Genomic DNA, 26,709 nt, shown 5'->3' on the forward strand with positions numbered 1-26,709 from the left:
GACCAATGGGAAGGCGGCGGGGCGGGCGGCGCTGTCACATGACGGTGCGCGGCGCTGTGAGGTGGTGCTGGTGGGGGCGGCTTGTGGCGGCGGCGCGACCATGGTGAGGGGCGGCCGGGCCGGGCCGGGCCGGGCCGGGCCGGGCCGTGGCGGGGGGGGGCGGGCGCTGTGGGGTGCGGCCCGCGGGAGCCGGCGCCGGCCTCGGCCTCGCCGTTGCCGTATGTGCAGGTGGGAGGGGTCTGGCCCGCACCCGCTGGTGGCCGCGGGGCAGGCCCGGCCGTGTGGGGCCGGTCTGGGTCTGGGGGCTCCTGCTCGCGGCCGCCCCTCGGGAGCGCCGTCAGCGGCCGTACTCGGCCAGCGGTGGGGGTGGGCCTGGCGGGGCGGGGGGGGCTTGAGCCGGGCCCGGAGGCCGCCACCCGACGCGACCCGACCCGATTCGGCCCAGGCGGGGCTGAGGTGAGGGCCGGGCCCCTTGTGCCCGCGGTAACGGTTCGCGCCGTGGTGAGCGCTGCCCGAGGCCGCTGCGGCGGGTCATGCGAGTCCCTGGGTTCAGCCGAGTTTGCTGGTAGGGGCGCAGGGGAAGTGGGTGTTTTTATTAGGGAACGGCTGCCGCGCCCGCGGTCGGAGTTTAAGTGTGTTTTAACGCGCTGCTCCTGTCACAGACCCGAGGTTGTGGCATTTCTAGCGCGGTGCGTGCGTGCTCTGCTTGCCCACGCTGCAGTCTGCCGGTCAGTCACTCCTGACCCTCCAGGACTGCTGCTTCAGACTTTGCCAGGGAACCTCCTTTCTCTTCCTCCTGAAAAGGTGGTTTTGCCCTGGTGGGCCCAGCGCGATAGAGCTGGTTTGGAACAAATGTTGGTGCTTATTAGAGCGGCAAACCTGAAATTTCAGCGTGGAAGTAGCTCTTATTGAGAAATGCTTTTCAGTTTTCAATAAAAATAAGGGGACAATCAAGTTTCCTAGTAAAAGTGAACAGTGTACATGTCTAATGTGTCTTCTGTGGTATTTACTATTCAATAAAATTTTAAACAGCACTTGTTATAACCATCACATTGTGCTGATTAGCCTGACTGTGGAGTAGAAAAAATACTAACAGTATCTAGACAGTGACGCAAAAACTAGCAGAATGCTTTATAAAGCAGGGATTGCACAGTTCCTAGGCTTTTGGGACAGACTTTCTTTTTCAAGTTATGTGTATGTTGATATAAGTTTAATACCATATCCTCTAGAGGGGTGTGTGTGGGGGCAAAACCTGTAACGTTATTTGAAAGAAGAATGGAAAATACTTAATTGGGTGATGAGATGCTAACTCTACCTAGATAGCAGTCTCTGTTCCCCACATAAATACATTGTGGTAGTCATTAACTCAAGAATGACACAACTTTCCTCTGCCAGTCACTTCCATGGGAACTAATATTAGGTGATTCAGAAAAAATAAATTTATAGGTGTTAAATATGGGATAATCCCCTCTACCAGATTAGGCTCTGCTGCCATTTCCTGTGGCCAAGCTTGGTTTACATCTTGAAGCTGAATGTTTAAGTACCTTTAATAAGACTGATTTTGAGAGGACTCTGGCTGTTCTTGATCATCTCCTGAATAAAAAGTCCAACCCCTTAGTTCTTGTTAATGTCTTGTGGCTTCTGGCGGCAGTAAGTACCAGTTCAGACCTGTGAAAAATGTTTTCTTCTCTCTGGTTCTTCCTTGAGCTCCTGTACTGTGAGATATAGTAGAAGTTCTGAAGTTGCCTTCAGTATTGCAGAGTAATGCTTCTTACATGGTACAAAATGCTTATGCATTTTTTGTTAGTTCTGAGCAGCTCAATGACTCTTAGAGCAATGCATTGTGTGCACCCAGGCTTCATCTGTAGGCTGGCAGTTGTCCTGATCCACTGCTGTAGCTAACCCATCTTCTGTCTTGGGTAGCATTCATTTTACATGTCTCAGTGGTGGCTGGTTTGTAGGTAGTCCTAATAAAATCCAAGTAGGAGGAGACAGAAAAACCTCCTTGGGTAAATCTCATTCATTGTGGTACTTTAACAGATTTTTAAGTAGAATGAGAATCTTAGCTAGTCAACACGTTTACCCAAAATAATAACCATCTCCAGAGTGCAGCTAAGTCTCAAGTATGAAACTAAGTATGAATCTTAGGAAGTCTTCCCATGGAGATGAGTGTTGGAAAATAAGTACATTGTACACAATAGGTGCAATGTTCACTTTGTATGTTCAAGAATAGTTGCTAGTATGAGGATAGACATGGTCCAGAATAACGTTTGCTGCTGCAATAATACACTTTTCTAATTGTTGTCTGCAGAATAACCTGTATTACTCACTCTGGTAAGCCAGGCAGTAGACTTTTTCCAAGCTAGTTCGGGATATAAAAAAATTTCTTGTTTTCCAAGGCAACTTACAGTTCACTAGCCTTTATTTAAAAAAACAAAGAAACAAAACCTGAAACAAAGACACCCACACCAAAATCCAGCTCTCGTCACCCCCCTACCGAATTCAGCTGCTGTGTGTTGTGACTTCTGTAACTTGCTTGTGGTAACTTATGATAGTCCTTTCTTCAAAGCTAGAAAAAGGCCATGGTGTCTTGTACAGAAACTGATAGTGCAGCTGCAAGAGGCAGTTCCCTGTCCCTTCTCCACTGCTCACTTGCTTCCTTGGGGCTTCAGAGGAAAAAAAGGTTAGGGAACAAGTAAAGCAGAGAACTGTGTTCACATTAACTCTCCTTTTTTCTTCAGCATTTGCAGCGTATCTAATGGGGGTAAGGCTCAGGCATTTCTAAAGTCTAAATGGCTGCATAATTGCTGTAAATTGCTTATCTTGTGTTTATGCAGGAGTTCATACCTTATTGTACATGCTGTTGACAAGGCAGGACATTCTGTGCCTTGATTACAGAGTGTGCTGCTTTTCTCCAGTGTCAAAGTATCTTCCACTTCAAAAGCTTATGTTAAACATTCTTGTTTGTAGATTGGCATAGAACTCCACAGCGCAGTTGCATTTTTTGATAACACTTGAAAATACCATCTTGTGTTATTAGGTTCCTAATTTGAAGTGGAAGATACAGAGCATAAACAGCTTTATTCAGCATTGTATCTGACAGAACTGGTTTCTGACTTGGTGTGTGCCCTGCTGACTGTCATTGGTAGGCTTCTGCTGTATGTTCTCTTTACTTCAGTTGCTTTTTGCTACGCCTTCTTCAAACTTCAGGTATATCTATCAGGATATGTGTATCTTGATGGGATCTTGTGTATCGCTTGATAATAAGCAGGTGATGTGTGGAAACCTGTATAGTCCTGAAGCTGAAAGTAGCTTGCTTTCTCAAGTAGAAAGAAAAGGGTAAGCTGAAAATATTTGGACTTTGAAAACTGAAAAGTAAGAAAGATTTGGAACTTATTCAATGGTGCTGCTGTTAAGATGTTTTCTCTTCAAGCAGGAGTAAAGCTGCTACAAACACCACCTCAGGGTGCTTCCATTGTGTGCTTGTGACAGTCAGCGGTGGGTTATCTCACTACCTGCTTGACTAAAATGCTGAGATTGTCTTTTCTTTAGACGTGAAGTGCAGTACCCTTGTAGTAAAGACATCTTTGTTTAGACCAATTACCTTCTCAGTCTTCAAATCAGAACAGATATGAATGTAATTTTACTCTTACTCTTGAAGAGATACAGAAGGAAAAAACTGAATCTCTTACCATAACATGGAGGTGCTTCTGTCGATGAATTCAGTCATGTACTTAGTACAGTCCCAGTGTTGAATATAGTGTGAGGCCTTGCTGCTCAAATTTAGAGCAGAAATGGAAATACTGTCAATGTCTTCTGTTGATGCAGACAGAATTTGATATAAAGCTGACTGGTTCATTATAAATGGGAAAGCCAGGTCTGACAGAGCAAGGCTCTGAAATGCCATCATTTCCCCAACTGTTGATAAAAGACAGTGGTTAAAGTTGCATAAGAAAGTGTATACCTTCAGTTAGGTATTTCTGATGAGATCATTATTGATATCATGTAAAGCATAGTCTCAAACTCATAGTAGGCATTATGCTTTAACCAGTGGTTTTCACACCAAAAGTAAGGAAACTGATGCACATGCACTCTGCCAACCACTTCTTGGGGCTGTAGCAAATATTATGTGTTTCAATAAATGCATTAACTTAGTGTTGTTGTCAAAAGGCTGCCTTTTCACAGCCCGACTTGAAAGGTTTTATGTGGTTACAGGCCGAACTAGATGCATGGTAAACTGTTAATCAGCTGGACTAGTCTTCTAGCTTACTTAATGCTTCACAACCTCAACAGCTCTCCCAGCACTACATGGCCCTGTGAACAACTGAGGGTGGAAGAGCAGGACTGGTAGCTGTGGGAGCTTAATGCCCGTTAGGAGAAGGGGGCTTAGGAAGTTTTGGATAGTGTTAACGTTACTGCGGTGTTTCTAGCTGTGCTGTAATATGGAGAGATCTGTGTTTAGAGCATATGGCACTCAGCTCAGTGGTGATGTATCTTCTCTAAAGCGCTAGTGTGGGTTCAGGGGACTGTAGAGCGTGACAAACGTCTGGCATAGACATAATTCAGCAAGTCTGTTACGTGATGTTTTGATATTGATTGCACACTAGTCACAGCACTCTCGTTTTCTGTTCCTTGAAAGTCTAATCTGTCATGGAATAAATAAAGCTTAGCAATTACAGCAAAGTTTTGCTGGCAGAATGTACTTGCTTCACAGATGGAGTTTTTCTAGAATTTGTAGCTGTTGAATTGCCTGGGAAATAGGGTCATCTAGCCATGAATACTACTTTTGCCTTATGCTTAAATCTTTTTTTGTAGGACCTGCACTTTGTGATTAATTATATAGAGAGCTTTGTAAGAGGTGCAGTCACTCCAATTAGCAGAGGTTTTTTTTTTTCTGTTGACTAAATAGACTTGTTAGTTATTGTGCATCACAACATCAGTGCTTTTATCTCTGTCAGTATTGCAGAGAGGCCATCTGAAAACTCCAAGACTGGGAGAGGCTGGGAGGCTCTAATGAGGTGTTGAAGACTGGGCCTAAGCAATAGGTGCATGGTGGTGTTTCCTTGTAAGGCGTTAGGAGGAAGCCTGGTTGCAGGTGGTGAGAGCATTAGAGGTTCTGATTAAGTAGATTTGGACATCTTAGAGGATAACTTAAAGATGCTCATAGAAACTAATCTCATCAATCTGGTAGAGGGCAGGGAGCAGTAGGAGAAGGCCTTTTATAGCAGGGTTTGGGGAGGATCTAAGGCTGTAAGCAATGGATTTGATTAATATTGTAAGAAAATGCAGTATGATCCTTGGAAAGGCGAAAGATGTTGGAAGTTTAAGTTGAAGTCCTGGAATGTGCCTCTTTGAGGAGAGGTAAGAGGAAGAGGGTCACTGGGACAAGTAGGGGACATGAAGAGTTGTTGCTTATCTTCAGTTTTCTGTTGCCTTTTGTGAGTCGCTTCTACCTTCCAGGAAGCACTTGCTGTACTTTATCCTTTACTTATCTGAAACTTGTCCTTAACAGAGTTGTGTGGCTCAGATAGCAGTTAATTGAGAACTTGGGCCTTGTGAGTACAGGAAAGCATCTGTACAGTTGCAGTGTGTGCAGTCTGGGCATTGCTTTGAAGCTCTCTGAAAAGAAGTAACAATGCTTCCTCTCAGCATATTGATGTCTTTGCATTCTCTGGAAGCTTTTTCTTGCCAGATGCTTGCACTGGATTCTTGACCTGTAAAAGTTAGAAGGGAAAAGTTGACCCTGTTCTGTCCCCATGGCTTTGCACTCCAAGAAGCAACGGTGCTCACAGGTTGCCCATAACCTATCTCTTCCCTGCCCTTGGTTTTTGCAGAGCACTGGGACTTTATCCCTTAAATATCATGCAGCTGTTTCTGACAACTCTTGAGTGGTCACACTGCTGTGTCATTTGTGCTGTGTTCTAAACTATGGGCACCCAGTTTGAATCAAGTTATAAACAGCTTCATAAACTAATTAAGTTATATTTTTTTTCTTCCAGCCAACAACACAGCAGTCTCCTCAGGATGAACAGGAAAAACTCCTGGATGAAGCCATTCAGGCTGTGAAGGTGCAGTCTTTCCAGATGAAGAGATGCTTGGTAAGAATGTGACTTTTTAAAATGCAATGAAGCTTCTTGTCTGCTAGGAGTAAAATAATAAATCAATATTAATCTCTAGTGCTGTGAGGAAACTTAACCCTTTATGTCTCTTTCTGGCAGAGGCTTTGCAAATAAATGAGGCAGCTACTGAATGAGAATGTGCCTCGCGTATTCTTTGAATGTGTCTTCCTGATTTTACACCAGTATTTGACAAGATAAATTGTAAAGATGCACCTTTATAATTTATGTGCTTGCATTTAAGTAAGCCTAAACTGAGAATAAGCCTGCCACTTTACATCAGAAAGTTATTGCTCAAATTCATTTTATATTGAGCTATATGATGAGAAACTAGTCTTGCCTATATTCAACATACTGTTGCTTTTTGTGTGTAGCCTTCTAGGCATGAACCACAGATCGTGATGCTAATAATGAATTACCTGCTGCAGAGGATAAATTTTGTATTGATTAATTGCAGACTGATGCATGAATTCTTCTGTGACTGGGAAACACCATTGGCTAGGGTTGTACTGAGATCTTAGTCTTGAAACTGTAGCCAGTGCGGGCTCATGATGTCATCATGTGTAGCTTTCTTGGGTTTGAGAAACTGTTTTTATTCGGAGAAACTGCTTAAAGCTGCAATGAAAACTTAAATATTCCCATATATTTCCATGTGTCTGGCCAAGCTAACTTGGTTTGCAGCCAAATGACAGTAGCAGGGAAGGTAACACCTTTTCCAGTTTTATACTCTGTGGAATGTTTTTGAAATCTCTGAAGTAGATGAACCTGAGCTTTTCACTGCTATCTCTGACTGAGTGACAATACACTTAAGTGGATGACCCTCGCTATTCCTTCCATTCTCCCCCAAAACTTCATGCTGCTGCTTAAGTTGGGTTGAACAAGTATGTATAGGTGGTAGATAAGAAGTTTGTCTTGTATCCTGTGATGCAAGGTGATCATATGCAGCATAAGTATAAGTTATATGCAGCCTAATAAACTGTGGCTTTCAGTAAGGTGGTGTTCTTGGGTGAGAAGTAGGGGAAGAGGAATCTAATTCCAACAGTGGTCTGCTGGCTGTGTGTATCCTCTGTCTGCTAGAGGTTTCTTTGTGAGATCTGAGCAAAACAACAGACCACATTGGGGAAGGTGGCGGGGAGAAATCCATTCTATTTTGCTTGCTGCAATGGTGGGTGGGGATTTCTGCATAAGCAAAATTTTCTTTTATTTTTTTTGTACCATTAGTATTATGACTTATTACTGCGGCTCTGTCTTCAGATAAGTCTTTTTACCACCTTCAGGTATAATGTTCCACTTACTTAGGATGGGCAATATAGTACAAGCTAGATAGTAAATCACTTGATTTAATTAGAATTATCACTTTCCTGATGTTTACTTTATCTTTGCGTGCTTTTTTAAAAAGCTAAAAGTGTAGCTTTCTAAAATACTGCAGTTGCCTAGTAGTATTTCTTACAGGGTATTCTCTCTTGCTTCCACTAAAGGACAAAAACAAGCTCATGGATGCTCTGAAACATGCTTCCAACATGCTTGGTGAGCTGCGGACTTCTATGTTATCTCCAAAGAGCTATTATGAACTCTGTATCCTTTGAAGAGGAAATGAATGGTTGAAATGCTGAATTTGGAATGAAATATCTGCTTTTTTTGATACAATGACATCTCATCGGTCTCAGATACTTACTGTCACTTTTCTCCTCAATATTCATTTATCTGTGTATATTGTAGGAGAATACATGCTTATTTGCTCACTGTCTAAGTTCATCTTTTCCCTTTGATATAAAGCAGGTCTTTAATGTCTTTCATATATTCCTTTGAGAGCTTTCAGGAGTCTAGTTCTATAAAAATACCAGCTCTGTAAACAACTCTGCTTGCAGTTACCCCAAAATGTGTAAAACCAACTTACGTTTTGCCCTTCATTACTATCTTAGCTTCTAGCCGTAAGTCAGTGCCTCGAAGTATTTACTTGTGCCTATTGTGATAGAATATTCCTATTGGGAATAGAATGTGAATATATCCAAATACTGCTTCCTCCATGTGTGGATGATATTCTTGTGTGATGCATAGTATGCCTTTAGTTTAGGTACTGTGTTCAATCACATTCATTTGCTCACTATTTTGATTTAGTTTTTTTCCCTTTTCTGATATTGGAAAAATGACAATTGAATGCTTGGAGTTAATTTTGCACATTTATCCCAATAGTGATTATTGTTTCAGAAGTACTGCGTACTTGGGCACAATTCTATTTGGTACAGCATCTTTCCTCCTTGGTGTGAAGGAACAAATTACTACGTAAATCTGTTGTAGACGTTCTAACTTAAAATCCTTAACTGAGAGAAAAAGACATGGCAATTTCTGATGAGCTACACTACTTGGAAGTCTACCTGACAGATGAATTTGCCAAAGGAAGGAAAGTGGCAGACCTTTATGAGCTAGTACAGTATGCTGGAAATATTATTCCAAGACTGTAAGTGTGTATATGTTAGTTTTTGGTGGTGTTTTTTTTTTTTTTTTTTTAAACTGGTGAATTAGTGGTCAGGCTCTGGGTTCAGATAATAAATGACTGCATTCTTGCTTGACAGCAAGAATTCAGTTTGCGATGGTGAATAGTATTTCTGTGTATCTTAAGAGTGGATTACTACGAGGCTGCTGAGATTTAGGCCAAGAGTGCAGCTGCAGAAGGTCAGTTCTTCCTGCTAGTGTGTTGGTTTTGCACATGACCAAGATGAAAGCACTTTTATCTGGAGTAAAGTTGGCTTTTGGGTAAAGAGCTGGTCAGTGGAAGATTAACCAAGTACCACACTCTGATCAGTGAGATTGACTGCACATTTACTAACTTTTTCCATTATCTGTTAATGAATTTGAACCTGAGGATCTAGATCTTAGATCCTCAAACACAGTAGGTGCTTTGTAAGCATCTGTCTCTTCGAAGTGCAAGAAGTGTGAGAGAAGGAAGCTGAAAATTTCTCTAGCTCAATTCTTAAAAGCTTTGTGTTTCTGAATATGTTTTTTTTGGCTATGTGTTAGCATACTAGAGAAGATACTGGAAAGTTTATCTTTAAATATGTGACTATTGGGTTCTTCTGTATATTCAGACTTGGGACTCAGATTTTGCTTGGTACTGCAGTTTTTAATTCCTGACCTCTAGGAAGAGGCTTTGGGGACACCAGGCTGCATCCTCATGCAGTTTCTGGGGTTTGGCTGATGACTACCACAATGTCTTTACCCCTTTGCATAATCATTTGAGCTGTCTTCGTGCCTGCTTGATGTAGACTCTGGTTCTCTGTGATGAACACTTCTGGTACTTTCATGGGAGTTCTGTCACATCGAGGCAGAGAATATGCAGAGAGGGCGGAGGCCTCTAAACCAAATATGTGGAGGTTCTGAGCATTTTGTTTTTTCTCTTAAGCTGAAAGGGAGTCCAGGTATACTGAAGCACCAGCCCTTTGCATCTTGCATGTTCCTTCTACCTGTTGCTTAATACAGAGATGCTGAAGGAATGAGTACAGGCCTGGGGATTTCCAAGGAGCATAACGCCTATCCCGCTAGATTACAGTGTGGGAGAGGCTTAACTGCTTCTGTAGCAGAGGGGAATAGAAGTTGAAAGCTGACTACATATCCGAAATTATGGGACCTAGATAATATTTTATTGCTTTCTGTGCTTTGGTAATACTGTCAGGATGAAAGAAGGGAAATGTTGCATTTAAGTGTGGTATTGCTCCTTTACAATTTATTGTTTGATTCTGTGCCTTTTGCAGGTATCTCCTGATAACAGTAGGTGTTGTCTATGTCAAGTCATTTCCACAGTCCAGGAAAGATATTTTGAAAGACCTGGTGGAGATGTGCCGTGGAGTACAGCATCCTCTTAGAGGCCTTTTTCTTAGAAACTATCTACTGCAGTGTACCAGGAATATCTTACCGGATGAAGGCGAGCAAGCAGAGTAAGAAAGATGGGCTATAACTTTAAAAAATTGTTTAACAAAACATATTTAAATTTTCTGTATGACTTTCTTCAGGTTTGAGAGAAGTCAATGTGTTAAAACTTAGAACTTTATAGGCTTGACAGGTGTTTCGTCCATTAACTTTAAGAATTCCCTTCCAAGAACTAAGATTTCTCACAAGTTAGGATAAGAACCCAGATATCCCATCACAAACTTCCCTACCCTCCTACCTACTTAAAAATTGGGTATTCACCAGTGGATGGAAAGATGAATACCTCTGACAAGCTTTTCCTGTTCCTAACCTCTTCTCAATTGCAGTGAAGAAACCACTGGAGACATCAGTGATTCGATGGATTTTGTGCTACTGAACTTTGCTGAGATGAACAAACTCTGGGTGCGAATGCAACACCAGGGCCATAGTCGGGACAGAGAGAAAAGGGAGCGAGAAAGGCAGGAACTGAGAATCCTAGTAGGAACAAACCTGGTTCGCCTCAGTCAGTTGGAAGGTGTTAATGTGGAGCGATATAAGCAGGTGGGGTGTCTGTCCGTCCTTTCTGACTTCTGTTACTTTTTCTAAATGAAACCAGTTTGGACTTGCAGATGAGCAGCTTGAAGTGCTACAGCTCTGCTAAAAGTTCAATAATCCTGATGCTTCTTGAACTCTTCACCTGAGGAAAAGTTCTGAATGCTAATGAAGCTGTATAATGTGTTGTGAGGCTAAGGACGTGACTCATGCATTTTTCCTGTAAGCTTGTCTGTAATGTTGACAATAAATTTTAAAACTTTCCTTCCTGATTCCCATTTTATTTGTAGAATAATGAATTGGTTTAAGGGATATGTATACATACAGCGTTCTGTGATAGACTTTACAAGTTAAATGAAGCTATGCTTCCCAAAGCATTCAAGAGAACTGTTATTGCGTGAAATGATAGTCAAGCAAATACATTATTTAGAAGTCTGTCCCTTGTAAGTTCTACAATATAGCTGCTGAAAGCGATTTTGAGCAGTGCTGCTGAGACCGTGAGTAGTGGTACATGCTAGCAAAGCTTGTAGCACTGACTTAATAAATCAAAGCTTGCAGGTTGTATAACGTATGAAAGGGACAGATGTCTGAGACCAGTAGATTTTTTTTGTGAAGGATGGAACTGCTGGAAATTGGGACTTCTTATCACAAAGCCTTTTATGTAAAGAATAAGCTGAGAAATGTTAGAAATACTGCTCTGCTCGGATTAAATGCATATGTGTGAATATAAACTTAGAAAGTAATTATAAAATCACTGCAAGACTTTTTTTCCTATTCCAGATTGTTCTGCCTGGAATATTGGAGCAAGTTGTAAACTGTAGAGATGCTTTAGCTCAGGAGTACCTCATGGAGTGCATCATACAGGTGAGCTGCTTAAATTCCATTGCAGTGATGGGACACAGGGACACTTACTCCTATACTTTTAGTCAGATTCAGGATACTTTCGCCTCTTCCTCATGAACCGGAAAACGACATCACTGGGACTCTTATATAGTGGCTTGTCCCATATTTTTTACCAGATGGGCAGAGTGGAGTTGAATCCAATTTTGTGCTCCTTCTGTTGCAGAAGCTTGTGAGCAGCAGTGCCTGCAGTATGAATTGTAATAGATATCTGGGCCCTCAGGTTATCCATTTGTCTTGAATCTCTTGCTTCATGCGTTTACTCAGTCAAGATCAGCCTGGGGAACCCTAAAGCATTCATAGGCCAAACCGTATTTACTGTGTGGCTGTCTGCTTTAGAATTACTCTGTTGTTTTACAGCTGTGTAACAATGGGCAAATTCAGTTTATAACTTGATGACTGTTGATCTCAAACTTCAGGTTTTCCCAGATGAATTTCATCTCCAAACCCTGAACCCATTTCTCAGAGCCTGTGCTGAGCTGCACCAAAATGTGAATGTGAAAAATATAATTATTGCTTTAATTGACAGGTGAGTGACCAAGGTGGGGTGGAAATTAGCTCAAAATTAAGTTTGTGTTGTGCACATGCAGATGATAATTCTTCCTGCATTTGAAAGCTTTGAATTTTTGATACTTCACTGCTTCTGTGTCTGTCTATCAGCTGTAATTAAGGCTGTGAAGAATATTATTTCTATAGCTTCTGCTCTCTGGACTCTGCTTTTACAGATTGCAATGAAACCTGCTTTAAGGACTGATTAAAGCTTGTAAACAGATTAAACCAGGAATCGACCAATTTCATGTTTCTGAACTAAAGTGGCAGCAGTGTTCTGCTTTGACAGTGGTATTGGTCATAGGTACCTCTTGAAAACTTGAAGATCCTAATGGTTAAATCCTATATCAAGGATACTTAACCTTGCCTCTTCAGAAAAGAGCTAGTAGGAAATGGAACTACCTTCTTAATTCTTAGTTTACCACTAGCTTCCTGCCTGTTCTCCCAAGAGTGTTTTTCCTGTGGAGGTACTGCTTAGAACTGCTTGCACTGAATTCAGATATGGGGAAGAAATCGGAACTGAAGTTTTGGTTTGTATCCTGAAAGGAAACAACACAGATTATCAGTGAATACCTGTACTCTCTTACTGCAGAAAGGAATTGCACTTACATGGCTTTTTGAAGCCTCAAAAAAGCCTTGTCCTCGCATTTGCACACAAACATTATGTACCTTTGTATATCTGGTCCATGTACCAATGTATGGCCTTCAGTTGCCATAGGGATCTTGAGTCCAACTGGCATTCAGCAATGAGTAGCACTGTTGTGGCTTTGTTTCTTTCTCTAATGCCTGGAGATGGAGTGTGTATATTATGCATGACTGGTATAACTTAGGATCTTGAATTTTGTTACTTAACAAATCTGTAGTTTGTTTTCTTTGGGTTACATCAGATCTGTTTTTCAGGACTTTGGTCTTATTGGAGTGTCTTTCAGTATTTGTGCATTTGGCATAGAAGCAGCTCTGCCTTCATCCAGAGATGTTCACAGGAATTCATTGGTTTCCTACATTTTGCTGCCGTGGCTGAGATTTTTCATAATTTTGTTAGCTTTAAACAAACAAACAAACAACCCCCCCCCCCAAAAAACAAAACCAAAACACACAAAAAACCCCAAAAACCAACCAACCAAAAAAAAAAACCAAAAAAAACCAAACAAAAAACAAAAAAATCCCAAAACCCACTAAAACCCCAAATCCCAAGAAGCATTGCCTATAACAATCTAATTTCTGAGGCTGTCTTGAGACTACTTTTAACAGAGGTCACAGGATCTTTTGCTAGGTTCTTACATTACTGTATAGCAATGTAATTCTTGCAAGAAAGCTTTCCTCATGTAGCTTTTACTGTCATGCCTACTTAGAGGACTTAAACAGCTTTGGTATTATCTTCTCAGTAATTATTCTTACTGTTACAAACATCAGTAAGTAACTGACTAGCAGTGAATCTGCTGCCCTCCTAGACTTATCACTACTGTGTTTTGTTGGGCCACTAATAGTGTCTTCTAGAGCCTTCTCATTTGGCTATAGGACAAGGGTAGAAAGGTGGTGATGTGATGATTATCTTCTCTATAGTATGGCAACTTGTGCTTTTGGCTGTAATGTTACTGCAAGTGTTGGAGGATATGAGCAGGTCTGTTCTTGAAATCCATGCATGTAGGGAAGATGTTGCTCCTGTGTTAGAATTGGAGTTGTTAGGAACAATTGTTATGCGTTTCACTGTTGTGTAGTTGTGAATCTGCCCCATACAGGTAGTGCCTGTTGGCATTTCTCATCTTTATATCAGCTGGCATGGAATAATTGAAACTGACCAGCAGTGACTGCCGGGGAAGCTTGTGAAGCTTTAGTCCCTATTCCCACGGGGCTTTCCTGTTAAAGGAATCTTTCTGAAAATAGTCTTGCTGCTTTGGGATCTTTCTTGCCTTGCTAAAATATTCATAGCTTTTAATTATGCTGCCGTCTGCCTGCAACTTGATCATATTTTGTAGCATGCTGGCCTTACGCTCTGAGCTGTTGCCAAGAAAAGCTGCCTTGTCCCTTTGAGAAAAGGCGGTGATTGTTCCTGGCTTTTGAAAGTCTGCTAGTTATTTCATTAGGATGGTATAATAGTAATTCAATGTCTATTTTTCCTGGCAGTGAAGTTTTTTGGCACCTCAACCTTTTCTTACCTGCCTCTTTGTTTCAGACCCAAAGTTCATTCAGAATCAAACTTCAGAAACCTTGTAAGAAGTAACTTAAAAATTGTGATCAGGTGCCTTTTTCTAAATATTTTTGTAGGTCTTTCTCTAATTCAGAATAGAATAATCCCTTAACTATTAGAAAGTAAAGACAGCAATGCTGAGCTTTTTAAGCTGCAGCTTTGGTAAGGTGATAGCCTTCCTGTAGTGATTCTTCTTATCTTGTATCCAATTTCTGCAGAAATGGTGGCTGGCATGACTTTTTCCTGTTACAGATAGCTCTACAACATCTTTTTGGATGCTTGCTGGTTAGCAGTCTCTTGCTTTGTTTTTTTCCCAAAAAGTATTCTTCTCCACTTGAAATTCAGTTTGTATTTTGCTCTTTGCAAACAGTGGAAGTCCCAAACATGTTGGTCTGTCTTTGGAGACAAAGCATATAGTTAAGTCAGCATGTTTCTTCTGTTTTTTTTCTCTGGAGACTGTTTTGCAGAGAATGCTACTAGATGTCTAACTTCAGTAATATCACTGAATGGATGCAGGATGCTTGGTCTTCCATCAGCCTACTCTGTACCTCTTTCTCTTTTGGAAAGAACAGAACACTTGCTGCTAGATGAACATGGATTATGAAATGTCCTCCTTGTTCTTTCTTCATCTTGCAATCTCTGTCAGCGCTCTTTTCCAGGGCTGATATTTACCAGGCTCAGTTGCTCTTAAGGCCTCTGACTTCCATTAATTTCCTTTTTGCTTGTAATAGAGCTTGCAAATATACCTAAAGGATTTGCCTTTTCTGCCAGTATCGTTCTGGCCTTTATCTGAGGAGTGGAAGAACTATGCTGACCAAGCTGCTTTCCTTTATCTGTTACCAGGTTAGCTTTATTTGCACATCGTGAAGATGGACCTGGTATCCCAGCCGATATCAAACTGTTTGACATCTTTTCACAGCAGGTCGCTACTGTTATACAGGTATGCTGGGTACTCTTGCATGCAGTTTTGGGGTGTTTTTTTTGCGAAGTTATGTGCTTTATCAACTCAGTGCTGTCTTAAATTTCAGTCTCGCCAGGACATGCCCTCAGAGGATGTGGTATCTTTGCAAGTTTCTCTCATTAACTTGGCTATGAAATGCTACCCAGACCGTGTTGACTATGTTGATAAGGTGTTGGAGACAACTGTGGAAATATTCAATAAACTTAATCTGGAACAGTAAGTAAACATCTCTTGCATTCTCTATGGAGTGGCAATTAATACTCTAAAATCTTGACTTCTGCATTTCACCACATGTGACAAGATAGCAAAAAGACATGCTTTGGATGTGTAAGATTACTGCTTTTGGGCCAAGCTATAGAGGTTCATGATAAACTACTGACTGACAAGGACTTGCTCACCTGTGCATAAATCCTACTGCGTAGCTGTACGGCTACACAATGTGTAAACCAAGCTGTGTGTAGCCATTATCTGTTCATCCCTTACAGCACTCCAGAGTTCTCCTCTTGCTGAATTTGCAGCCACGGTCTCTGCTTCTGCTATCAGCAACTTAAAACATGCAGTTTACAGTGTACATCCTAAAGAGCAAGATATGACTTGTTTTGATACTTTATTTCCTATCTCCCTAGCAGCAAGTTGCTTAGATGTTGTGGTATACGTCAGAATTGGTATTGAGGCAGACTTTACATCTGTCTACATGTGTGAACTATTGATTAATTGTGGGTTTTGTATATGTTTTCTTTTAGTATTGCAACAAGCAGTGCCGTTTCAAAGGAGCTGACTAGACTTTTGAAAATCCCTGTTGATACTTACAACAATATCCTGACAGTTCTGAAACTAAAACATTTTCACCCACTCTTTGAATACTTTGATTACGAGTCCAGGAAGAGCATGAGTTGTTACGTGCTTAGCAATGTATTGGATTATAACACAGAAATTGTGTCCCAAGAACAGGTATGACATAAGTTAACTTGAAATTCTAGGTATTTAAACTACTGTTTGAAGACTTGAAAACCAATACTAAGTGACTTCATGCAGGGCATGCTTTGTTTCCTGGCCTTCATGCCCCTGCCTCCCCATCTTAGTAGTGCAGGCTTTATCCCACTTGATAATTCTTCCACCATGTTCTTAAATATCTTGTCTTTGCACATCTTACCTAACCTCATCCTAGAGACTACTTCTGTCAGATTTGAATAATGACCCTGAATCCCCTTAAAACTAGGCCCATTACCTGAATAAGGCTGGATAGTGCTTTTTGGAATCTGAATTTCCTCTGTACTGCTATGCTGTTCCACTTGTGCTAAGAGGGACCCTTCTTCAGGGAGTAAGGCAAATATGTCCTAAAGCATCACCAACTAATAGACTTTCTTAGTGCTTTGTCAGCACTATGAATGGCTGTAAAGATGTTCCCCGTTGCTGTCAACTTATGCTTACAGACTACTCCAGTTTAAACAGAGCTTATATTGCCTTTAACAGGTTGATGCTATCATGAATTTGGTATCCACGCTGATCCAGGATCAACCGGATCAGCCTGCTGAAGATCCTGACCCTGAGGACTTTGCTGATGAACAGAGTCTTGTGGGAAGATTTATTCATCTTTTGCGTTCAGATGACCCTGACCAACAGTATCTGGTATGGCAATTGGTGCTTCTGAATGCTTGTGCTCTCTGAACTGTCAGTTCTTGCATTATTTAGTATACAAGAGTTTAGTGTAGCTGGGATCTGGGGCATTGCTGCTCTGGCACTACAAACTCAGTAGAAAACATTATGTGTACAACACCTTTAATGGTAGTATGAAATGTTATTTATTTGGAAAAAGCAGGCTTGAAATGTAGACCTTTGCTGCAACTTCTGTAATGGGGAGAAGCATAGCTTCTAGAGATGTTGAAGCTGTTTTTGCAAAGCTTCTGAATGTCAGGCTGTCTTCTTTCTTATCCAGCAATGCTTAGCTTTAATCAGATTGACCACCTTTAAATGCCATCATAGGGCTTGTCAAATTACCTTTTGGATAGAATTCTGTAAGCTACTTAACACCTTTTAGTAAAAATGCTTAATAACTTCTTGATGAGCATCACAAATGCTTGTATCAAATTTTCTTACATTACAGAAACAGTGGGGAAAAAAATCCAAGACTATGGGATTTTCACAGCTTTTTCACAGTATCTCATTTTAAATTATGCATTTTGTATGGAAGAGATCTGAAATGCAAATTCAAACACCTTAGTGCATTACAAGCTAAAGTGGCTAATACAGTGTATAATGGGTAATGACAGATTTCTATTTATTCATGTTATTTACATGAATTCTGGATGTAATCTAAAAATGTATGTATGTAAAACGTAAAAATGTATGTAGAAGATAGCTTCAGCACGTCTGAGTTTTGTCCTGTTTGAAAAGGGAGTCAGGTTATTACAAACAACAAATGTAATGTAATGTTTAGCTTGCTTGGAAGAGATTAATTTATTTTCTGATACCTGGAGTTCTTGCTATTCCCGAGAATTCTGGTTATGTGAATACATGACTAACTATATCAATAGACAGAAATAATCCCAAAATAAGGGGAAGGGGAGAAGCTAACAGTACAAACAAGTAGAGCTCCTTAGTCCCTCTCCACAGGTTTAGAACAAGGGTGATAGGCAGAAAAGTATCACGTTCATGTTGTGTGTGCAGCTTGTGCTCAAAACTGAGAAAGGCAATAAAAGAAGCTGTCATTAAAGAGCATAATGAAAAACTAAAACCAGGGAAAAATGGCAAAAGTTGCAGGTGTGGCTACCAGAATGTGGCACTGTAGTCTTTCAGAGTATGAGAAGCCTTATTGACTTATGTGTTCAGTTTCATGAAACTTGTTTTCTTTTACTTTTACAAAAAGGATAGTCCTTTTTGTAGCTTCCATTGAGTGGACAGAATGTATCCGATGTCACTATTAAATGCAAGCTCAGGCAATTTCCATCTCACTGCACAATTCAAAATGTATCTGCAGCTAATAGAGTACAAGTGCTGCCTAACACTTATTAAGCAGCTGTAGGAAAAGTTTGGGTGGATACCACATAAAAAGCTACAGAGACTGCACAAATTTAATTCAAGTAAAGCAATTTTTATGTAGTTCCCCCCAAATACTGTAATTTATCTGATGCTAACACCATGTCTTTCCGATGCTCTTGTTCGGTAAGAGTGCAGATTAAGTTATAGATGCAAATAAAATACCTCTTTCAAGAACTCTCTAAACTTACAGTGCTTCTGTTTTAGATCCTAAACACTGCCCGGAAACACTTTGGTGCAGGTGGGAACCAACGTATTCGTTTTACACTGCCACCATTGGTTTTTGCTGCATACCAGCTTGCTTTTCGCTACAAAGAGAACTCCAAAGTGGTAAGTTGCCCTCTAGATAACTCTTGTATACTTGCTTCTTTTTTGGCTTGCTTAAAAATGCATTTTGTCTGGCTACAGTATGCTAAGACTCGCTACAGAATGCTAGCGTTTTTTTTTTTTGCTTAAGGCAGACTTTTACTTGAGGTGTGAATGCTTTCTAATTTAAGGAGGGTTTTTATCAATTCATATCAAATTATCTCAGCATTTGAGGAATGGTGAAGCAGAAATTGGCTAGTTGTGTTTATTCATGAAGGTGACTGAGTATGTGTTTTTACATGGAGACCAGAGAACTACAACACTGCAAATGATGGCATGAAACTGATTTAAATCTGGATACTGAAATTCATCAACTTCTAAATCTGTTGCTATACTATGTTAATGTTTCTGAAAGTAAGTGCTTCTTTGGAGGTTAACTTATACAGTAGTTGCAAAAGTGCACACTAAAACAATCACTGATCCATTTTGGCCCTTTAATGCTTTCTGATTTGAGATAGTTAGCTTAAATATGTGTTTTTCCTTATTGTGGGGGATATATTGTGAGGAACGAAGTTAAAATGCTGTTTGTTAAAACACTCCTCAAAATGAATGCTTTAAAAATCTGTTCCGGTTCTGATTGATGCTCCAGACTGAATAGAATTTTTCTCCACTTAGCTGATTAGGCTTTTGCTCAGTTATGTTCTAAGTGTAGCTGTGGTAGCTGCAATTCAGTGTAGACTTCTGAGGAAGGTTTTTGTGAGCTGGTAAGAAAAACGGCTGTGAACTTTTTGTAAATGGAAAAGATACTTTGTGAAGACCTGCTGAGGTCAACACAGTGCTGCTAGGGCACTCACTATTACTTCAGTAAATTAGTGGCTGGAGTGGCATGCGGAAGACAACAGACTGGAGCACTTAACAGATCTTATTACAATTTAGGTTCTCTTTTCCTTATAGCAATAGTCTTGTTCAAGCTCTGACTTGTTTCACTTCTCTAGGATGACAAATGGGAAAAGAAGTGCCAGAAAATCTTCTCGTTTGCTCATCAGACCATCAGTGCTCTGATCAAAGCAGAACTGGCAGAGCTGCCTCTTCGTCTCTTCCTACAAGGAGCACTGGCTGCAGGAGAGATTGGCTTTGAGAATCATGAAACTGTGGCCTATGAATTCATGTCCCAGGTGAGTGTCCAACTATTACAGTCGATGACCTGTGCTACCTTAAATTTGGCTTGGGTAGATTTCCTGAACATTGAATGATCCAGTGTGATTAAAACATCTGAAACAATTGACAGCTAATGCTATTAGAAACTCTGTCTTCATTCTTGCTTCCCAGGCTCCTGTGGAATTAAGCTCCATTGCTACACATTTGAATACTCACTCTGACAACACGTGGTATCTTGCAATGCTGCCTCCTACTCGCATAGTTGGTTCACTGGAGGAGTGTAGCTTTCTCAACATAAAATGCTCCTTCATTGAGCTTTTAAGACTGTCTCCCAGCTCCTGTTATCTAGCTGGTGTTGCCCTGACCACAAGCACTCTTTGGAAGTTCTCTAAAATTTGCAGTGTTCGCAACTACCATGCTGGGCTTTGCTAATTAAAATCCTTGTATTGAAACCTATTATAAACTGCTCTGAAAATCCTCTTAAACCTGTTACTTGGTCTTAAGCCTTACTTGTTGCAACAACTTTCCCATCAGGTAAAGAATCAATTTATTTAACGTTATCCACATTGCAAGCTTTGTCCTAATCTTTCCTCTAATACTGCTACTAATGCATGTTCTTAAACTTGAATTGCTGATAACCTCAGCCTTTCCTCACTGTCTTGTATCAGTTGCCATCATAGCACAACTCTGAATATGAGAGCAGCATGACAATTGTGTACCCTCTATTAGAGATATTGTTCAGGATTTTTAGTCTTTTGTGTTCCCTCAAGGCTCTTCATCCATGTAGCAGCTGTGCAAACACTTTTCTTAACTACTCTGTGGTCACTGACCTACCACTCAACTTCTGCTCTACTGTTTTGGGTGTTTCAAAGAACCAAATCCTCTTCAGGGACTATTTCTGCTACTGAAGTTCTGTATTTCAACAGATGCTTGAAATGAGGAAATACTCAAATCTTCAGATTATAAGTAGGATCACATTTGTTTACTATGACCACTTCAGTAAGAAGTATTTCTTGCAAGACTTATTTCCAGTCTGTGGATTTAACTTGATTTTTGACACTCTCAAAGAAAGATCTTTTTTCCTGCCCGAAGCTTTTAACAAATGTAAAACTGGACACTTTCCTGCTGTGTCACTGGCAGGTGTGTGTTTTTTTTTTTTCCTGATGTGTTCTAAAGTAGCGAGTAAGTCTTGCTTTCTCCCTTGACTAGGCCTTCTCTTTATATGAAGATGAAATCAGTGATTCAAAAGCACAGCTGGCTGCAATCACCTTGATAATTGGGACATTTGAGAGAATGAAGTGCTTCAGTGAGGAGAACCATGAGCCTTTGAGGACTCAGTGTGCACTGGCAGCCTCTAAGCTCCTTAAGAAGCCCGACCAGTGTCGGGCTGTGAGCACTTGTGCCCATCTGTTTTGGTCTGGCCGAAATACTGACAAGAATGGAGAGGAGGTAAGAGATAAGCAACAGCAACTTGACACGTCCTGCCTCAGTAACATAGTTTTGCCTTTCTGCTAAAGGCATTTCTAAAGTAGATAGATCACTTAGTGGTGTAGATTTGGTTGGAATGTATTCTAATATATGAAGTTTCAAGATCTCACTGTAGTGTAAGCTGCATAAATACAAAAATGGAGAAAACTCAAATTTAAGGGTGGAAGTACCATGGAAGCTTTTGAGCGTCAGCTAGTTTAAGACTGGCTGTGAAAGTACAGTCTGCATTTTGCATATGTTTATTGTAGTAGCTGTGTTTGCACGTGAACTGCTAAGCTTCCAAATTAAAGATACAAGTTGTTGAAGTTAAAGGTAAAAAAAAAAAAAAAAATTGTGTGTTCTTCAGGGCTTGTCACATAAGCTGTTGTAATTAGAAAGAGCAGTGTTTGAAATCTGTTTCTCAAAGTATGTGTTAGTGTACATATTACAAAATCGAGTTCATTGATCTCATAATGAAGGCTTTCAATAACTGTTTTATGTTGTTGCCTGATTTAATAAAACTTCAAATTAGTGGCAGTCAGGCGAGCTAAGCTTTCAATGACAGCCTGTTCTGCACCGTTTGTGTAGTTTTGTGTTCCTGTGGCAGACCACCAGGAAATGCCATGTATGTGCCAAGGGAAGAGATACTGGAGCTCCCTAATATTCTTTTTCTTTTCTTGTAACTTCTGGTTTTTTACCCTCTAGCTTCATGGAGGAAAAAGAGTGATGGAATGCCTAAAGAAGGCTCTGAAGATAGCAAATCAGTGCATGGACCCTTCTCTGCAAGTCCAACTTTTCATAGAAATTCTGAATAGATATATCTATTTTTATGAAAAGGAAAATGAGGCGGTGAGTGGAAATGCATTCTCTCAATTGCATCTTTTTTTAAAGAGCATTTCTTTAAGCTCTTCATTCACACTTATACCCCAAATCATGTCTCTTCAGCTTGCTCTGCAGCCTCTCACGAGAGGCACAAGTTCTGGTCATAACAGAGTAGTCAGTTCTTGATATAGTAGTAAAATTGTGGATAAAACTTCATTCTTCTTATATGGAGGAAAACACCAAACATTTGCAGTTTAGTTATGAACTTAAATATTGTGAGACTTGGATACCTAAAATATTTATTAGATCAAAGCTTACTAGGACTTAGAATCTTACTACTTTCTCATCTGACTTTAGAGGTACCTAACTTACTATGTACATAAGGGAAAGAAAATTCTTACAGCTTACAGATCACTGCTGAGTGTGCCACAAATGGTTGGTGTAAGCTTTGATTTCAAGACATAGATATGACATCTCATGTACCAGCTTAAATTCTGCATCTGAAGTCCCGAGATAGTTACCTCATATGTTTTCTGTTAGCAGATAACTAGTAAATTTACACAGTTTGAAAAAGCTGCTTGGCCAAGCAGAGATCAACATCCCATCTGATGTCATCATTTGGTCAAAAGCAGATGTTAATGAATACCCTGTAGTTCTGAGAGAATGTCTGAAGAGATTTTAGGGAATTGCTGACTTGCCAGCAACTGAACTGGCTTCCCGCTGTAGTAGTGGTCGTGTAGGAAATGCTTTATCTGATGGAGATGAAAATAAAACTTTGAATTTCAAAGCACTTGGCAGATGTAAAAATAGTCTCTGGATACAGGGGTGTCTGCAGTGCACTTTGTGCTGTGCTGTTCTGTGTAGTGCTGGACTAAGCATCATAGGCAGCTGTACTTTCCTAGGTAATGACTTGGTCACTAAGAATAAATAAATCTGCTATTACCATCCTGACTGACTTCTACAAGAAACAGATTATGTTAGAGTGCAGACAACCTGATTATATGCTTTATTTGTTTAAAGCTTTTTAAATTTGTATTGAATAAACTGGAAGGAAATGCTGTGGTAAAAGTTACAAATCTATCAGATTAATGTCTTAAGTTCTTCACATTTGCTGGGATGGGGGGAATTTCCACAAAACTCTTGAAATGCAAATGGTACTATGAGGAGCAAGAGAAGGCAGTCTCCAATAGTTTGTCTGCGTTCAGTCTTATCAATATTTCTAAGAACTGTCCAAATACTAACAGTTTATAGAGACAAGTCTGTTAAAACTAATGTCTGTGTTCTCCTGTAGGTGACAATTCAGGTTTTGAATCAGCTTATACAGAAGATAAGAGAAGATCTCCCAAACCTTGAGTCTACTGAAGAAACAGAACAAATTAACAAACACTTTCACAACACACTGGAGCACTTGCGTCTGAGGAGGGAATCACCAGAATCTGAGGGGCCAATTTATGAAGGTCTTGTTCTTTAGGAAGATATACACTGTACTCATTTCTTTTCATTTACATACCGTATGTTTTTTTTTTAAGATAGATTCATAGGTTGTGCCTTTCAGAAATGTCAAGTTAAGTTAACGTTCGTGTGTTCAGTCTGGCACTTCAAACACTTGTGTTGAGTACTCTTAACAAATTTGAAAGGTTGGACCAGCAACTACAGGTTTCATCAGTTAGCATGGCTGAAACTTTCTTTGAAATCCATGTGACATGGTAGGGCTCTTCCGGTTCCGATTTCTCTTCGGTTTGTTCACTGTTGCTTCTGTAGCACCAGAGTTCTAAACTGGCAGTGACTGTCATCTGAAACTGTGTCTGATCCTTACAGAGCATCAGATTTTTGGGATTATTGTATGTCAGATTCTGCTTGTGCTTTTCTTTTAATGCAAGTTAAGACTAAGTGTAATATTTTTCCCTTAAAACTAGAATATATTAATGCATGTTTGGAGAGTTTTAAAGTACCATGTTCAAAAACAGAAGTTATATTTTGCATATTAAGGCTCTGTGACATTCAGTGAGGGCCAGTACTGTGCACAGGGCATATTTATCAAAACAATTTTGTTCCAAATAGTATAAAAATAGAGAAATTGCAATCTATATAGATATGTATAACCTTCATTACTGTAAATTTAGGGGAAAATGCATTACACAAGTTTATTCAGTATCTTGATTTTGCACCAGTGAAACAATAAAGTTGCTATTAACACCTGTTGTTTCATGTCTCTTCAGAGCCCACTGTTGAACCCAATGATAATCTTGAACCTTCTGATAAAAGCAAAGAAACTTCTGTTTTGTAGGGACAGAAAAATCAAGGCATAGTTAAACTGGACAAGCTGGGAGGCTGCTAGCATTTCTCATGTAGAATTTTATAATTCAAAACCAGTATTTTTCTAGGTGATGCTGAGACAATGTGTGTTCATATTTCAGAATGCTTTTATGATGTATCTTGAGAGAGTGGTGCAGAATCCTACTGGGTTCTGGGTCTTTGCTAGAAATGAGTGGCAATTAAATGACAAAGCTGTAGGAAATTGAGCAGTAGAGCAACCACCGATGGCAATTCCTGTGAAGACTGGTCTAGTCTGTAGGTTAATGCCAGTTGCTGAAAACTTTGAAATGTCTGTTTTACCTTAGCTGAATGTAGTGTTCTAAAGCTGACTAAACTTCCTTACTCGAGTTGACGACTGTTGTGAAAATTGTCCTGGCTTGATTGGATAGTGAATGAGACCTTGGTGGGAGCATCCAACAATGTAGTGCAGCCTGTTTTCTGAAAAAAGCAAATATGATCTTGATGATCTTAAAGGGTTTTTCCCACCAAAATCATTTTGTGATGCTAGGAAACAAGAATTACGGAGTAGACAACAATTAGATCGTTGATCTACTAATGTATAAGTCTGGCTTGGAGGGGAGGAGGAATGGGGAGATAATCTAATGGCTTTACTTGGCCAGAGGTATAATTAATGCTATTCAAAAATGTTAATGTTGCTCTGTATCTGTTGATGCTGTTCCTTTTAAGAGAACTGTTAAGCTGATTGGTTATAAAACATCCATAGCAGAACATGATGATCATGTTCGTGTAGATTCATTCATATAGTAGGGATATGCCTGCCTAGTTTACCATATTTGCTAGCCATGTTTGTTTAATCCTTAAGGCCAGTCCTTATAACTTAGGAATTGTCTTTGGATAATAGTTTTGTGGTTTCAACTGCAGTTACCCAAATGTTGTAGGCTAGTGCTTTTTCCCATGTACCACTTGTTAAGGCTACAAAGTTATGACTCTTACGCAGTTCTAATTACTTTTATTGAAATTTTTACAAAGTAAATAATTTCAAAATACTGTCTGTAAACTTTAAGATCAATTGTATTAACATGCATTTTGGCTGTGGCAATGGACAACTATGGCTGTTCAACAGCTATCACATCAGTAAAGGAAAGCGCCTGTTAAGCTACGTAGAAAATGCTGATGATGGTGGAAACAAACTTGTATCACTAGTGATGTTCAAATCGATACCTCTTGTGGGACAAATCTAGTCAAAACTTAGGATCTAGCTGTGTGAGCTTGTCTTGTGGCAGAGGCAGAATGGCAGAAACAGTATGTAATTGTTTGTTCTTGATTTTCACACTCATGGTCTATAGCAAGGCTGTAAACCTTTAACAGACTTTTTTGACTCATGCTATTCATGACATGACTTGAAAAATGTCTAAACACTTCCAAGTAATACTTTTTTTTTTTGACCACTGATGGATGGATAGATCCAATGGGTGGGGCAGGGGAAAACATTTTTTTTCCTTTCAGAACTAGCCAGAACTAGTAAAAGTCTAATTGGAAATGTTTTAAAAATTACTCCAAGGTAAGTTTACCTAAAGCTCTGTCTATAGCAAGATTTGTCTGTCATAGATCTCATAGACTAACTATGCTTACTCCATACTTACACCAAAAGATAGAAGCGTACTACCTGTCAGTCCTCTAAGGAGTGTAGAGGTTTGACTTGAGTCGATTCCTGCCCGTGCAGGAGCTGAGGGAGGAAACACATGATGAAACTCTTCCAGTGTATAAACTCTCAATTCTCCTATCTCCTATTACAAAGCTCAAAACCCTTTAATATTCTTGCCCCTGAACTTGGTTCTACTAAAAATTCTACTCTCTTATTTCTCAATCACCTTTTCCTGCTACAATTGCTCAGCTTCTCTGGTAACCTGACTGATCTAGTGCCTCTTTGTCCGTTGCTTTTCCTGGACACCAGTATTTAGTTTTTTTGCATTGATCACGATCTTGTCTGGCTTGCCACTAAGTGGGGGGGAAAAAGCATACTACATTTAACAGCTGAGACCCTTGGCATCTTAGAGTGGGTTTAGAGGTAAAATGTAACAGGTCCAAGGTTAACACTTTATGAAACTCCTTATCAGCAATATTTACAGTTATTGAAAATGAGAGAGCCTGAACTCTAATTATTGGCCATGAATGTTGTATTCCCTTTTCAGCACTTGAACACTAGTGCACCATTACCAGAAAATATACTGTTGGCGTAATTTCCCAAAGAGCTTTGAGAAATTACCATTCTTTTCATTGCTGTTATTTCTCCAGCCACATGGATGACTGTATTTCTATGCGTTCATAAATATCTACACTTGCACCTACTTATCAGTATTCAATAAACTACCCCAGTGCACATTGCAGTTCATACTTGGAGGTGAATATTAGTCAGTTCATGCTCCCACTGAAAGCAAGATGTACTAATTGTCAGTATTCACACCTTCTTCTTT

General features: G+C 40.0%; 1 protein-coding gene across 1 annotated transcript; it reads left to right on the forward strand.

Moving 5' to 3' along the window:
- The first annotated feature begins 25 nt into the window (after positions 1 to 25).
- Positions 26 to 24,154, forward strand: VPS35 (VPS35 retromer complex component). Its single transcript, XM_068411118.1, has 17 exons — positions 26 to 103; positions 6,000 to 6,098; positions 7,595 to 7,691; positions 8,451 to 8,574; positions 9,866 to 10,048; positions 10,367 to 10,580; positions 11,352 to 11,435; positions 11,891 to 12,000; positions 15,052 to 15,148; positions 15,237 to 15,385; positions 15,913 to 16,120; positions 16,643 to 16,798; positions 18,413 to 18,535; positions 19,507 to 19,686; positions 20,879 to 21,118; positions 21,842 to 21,985; positions 23,250 to 24,154. Exons 1-17 carry the CDS (start codon positions 101 to 103, stop codon positions 23,427 to 23,429), a joined length of 2,391 nt encoding a protein of 796 aa, XP_068267219.1. The 5' UTR covers positions 26 to 100; the 3' UTR covers positions 23,430 to 24,154.
- Positions 24,155 to 26,709: the final 2,555 nt, after the last annotated feature.

Source organism: Nyctibius grandis, chromosome 12 (genome assembly GCF_013368605.1).
Source record: "Nyctibius grandis isolate bNycGra1 chromosome 12, bNycGra1.pri, whole genome shotgun sequence".
NCBI classification, from domain to species: Eukaryota; Metazoa; Chordata; class Aves; order Nyctibiiformes; family Nyctibiidae; genus Nyctibius; species Nyctibius grandis.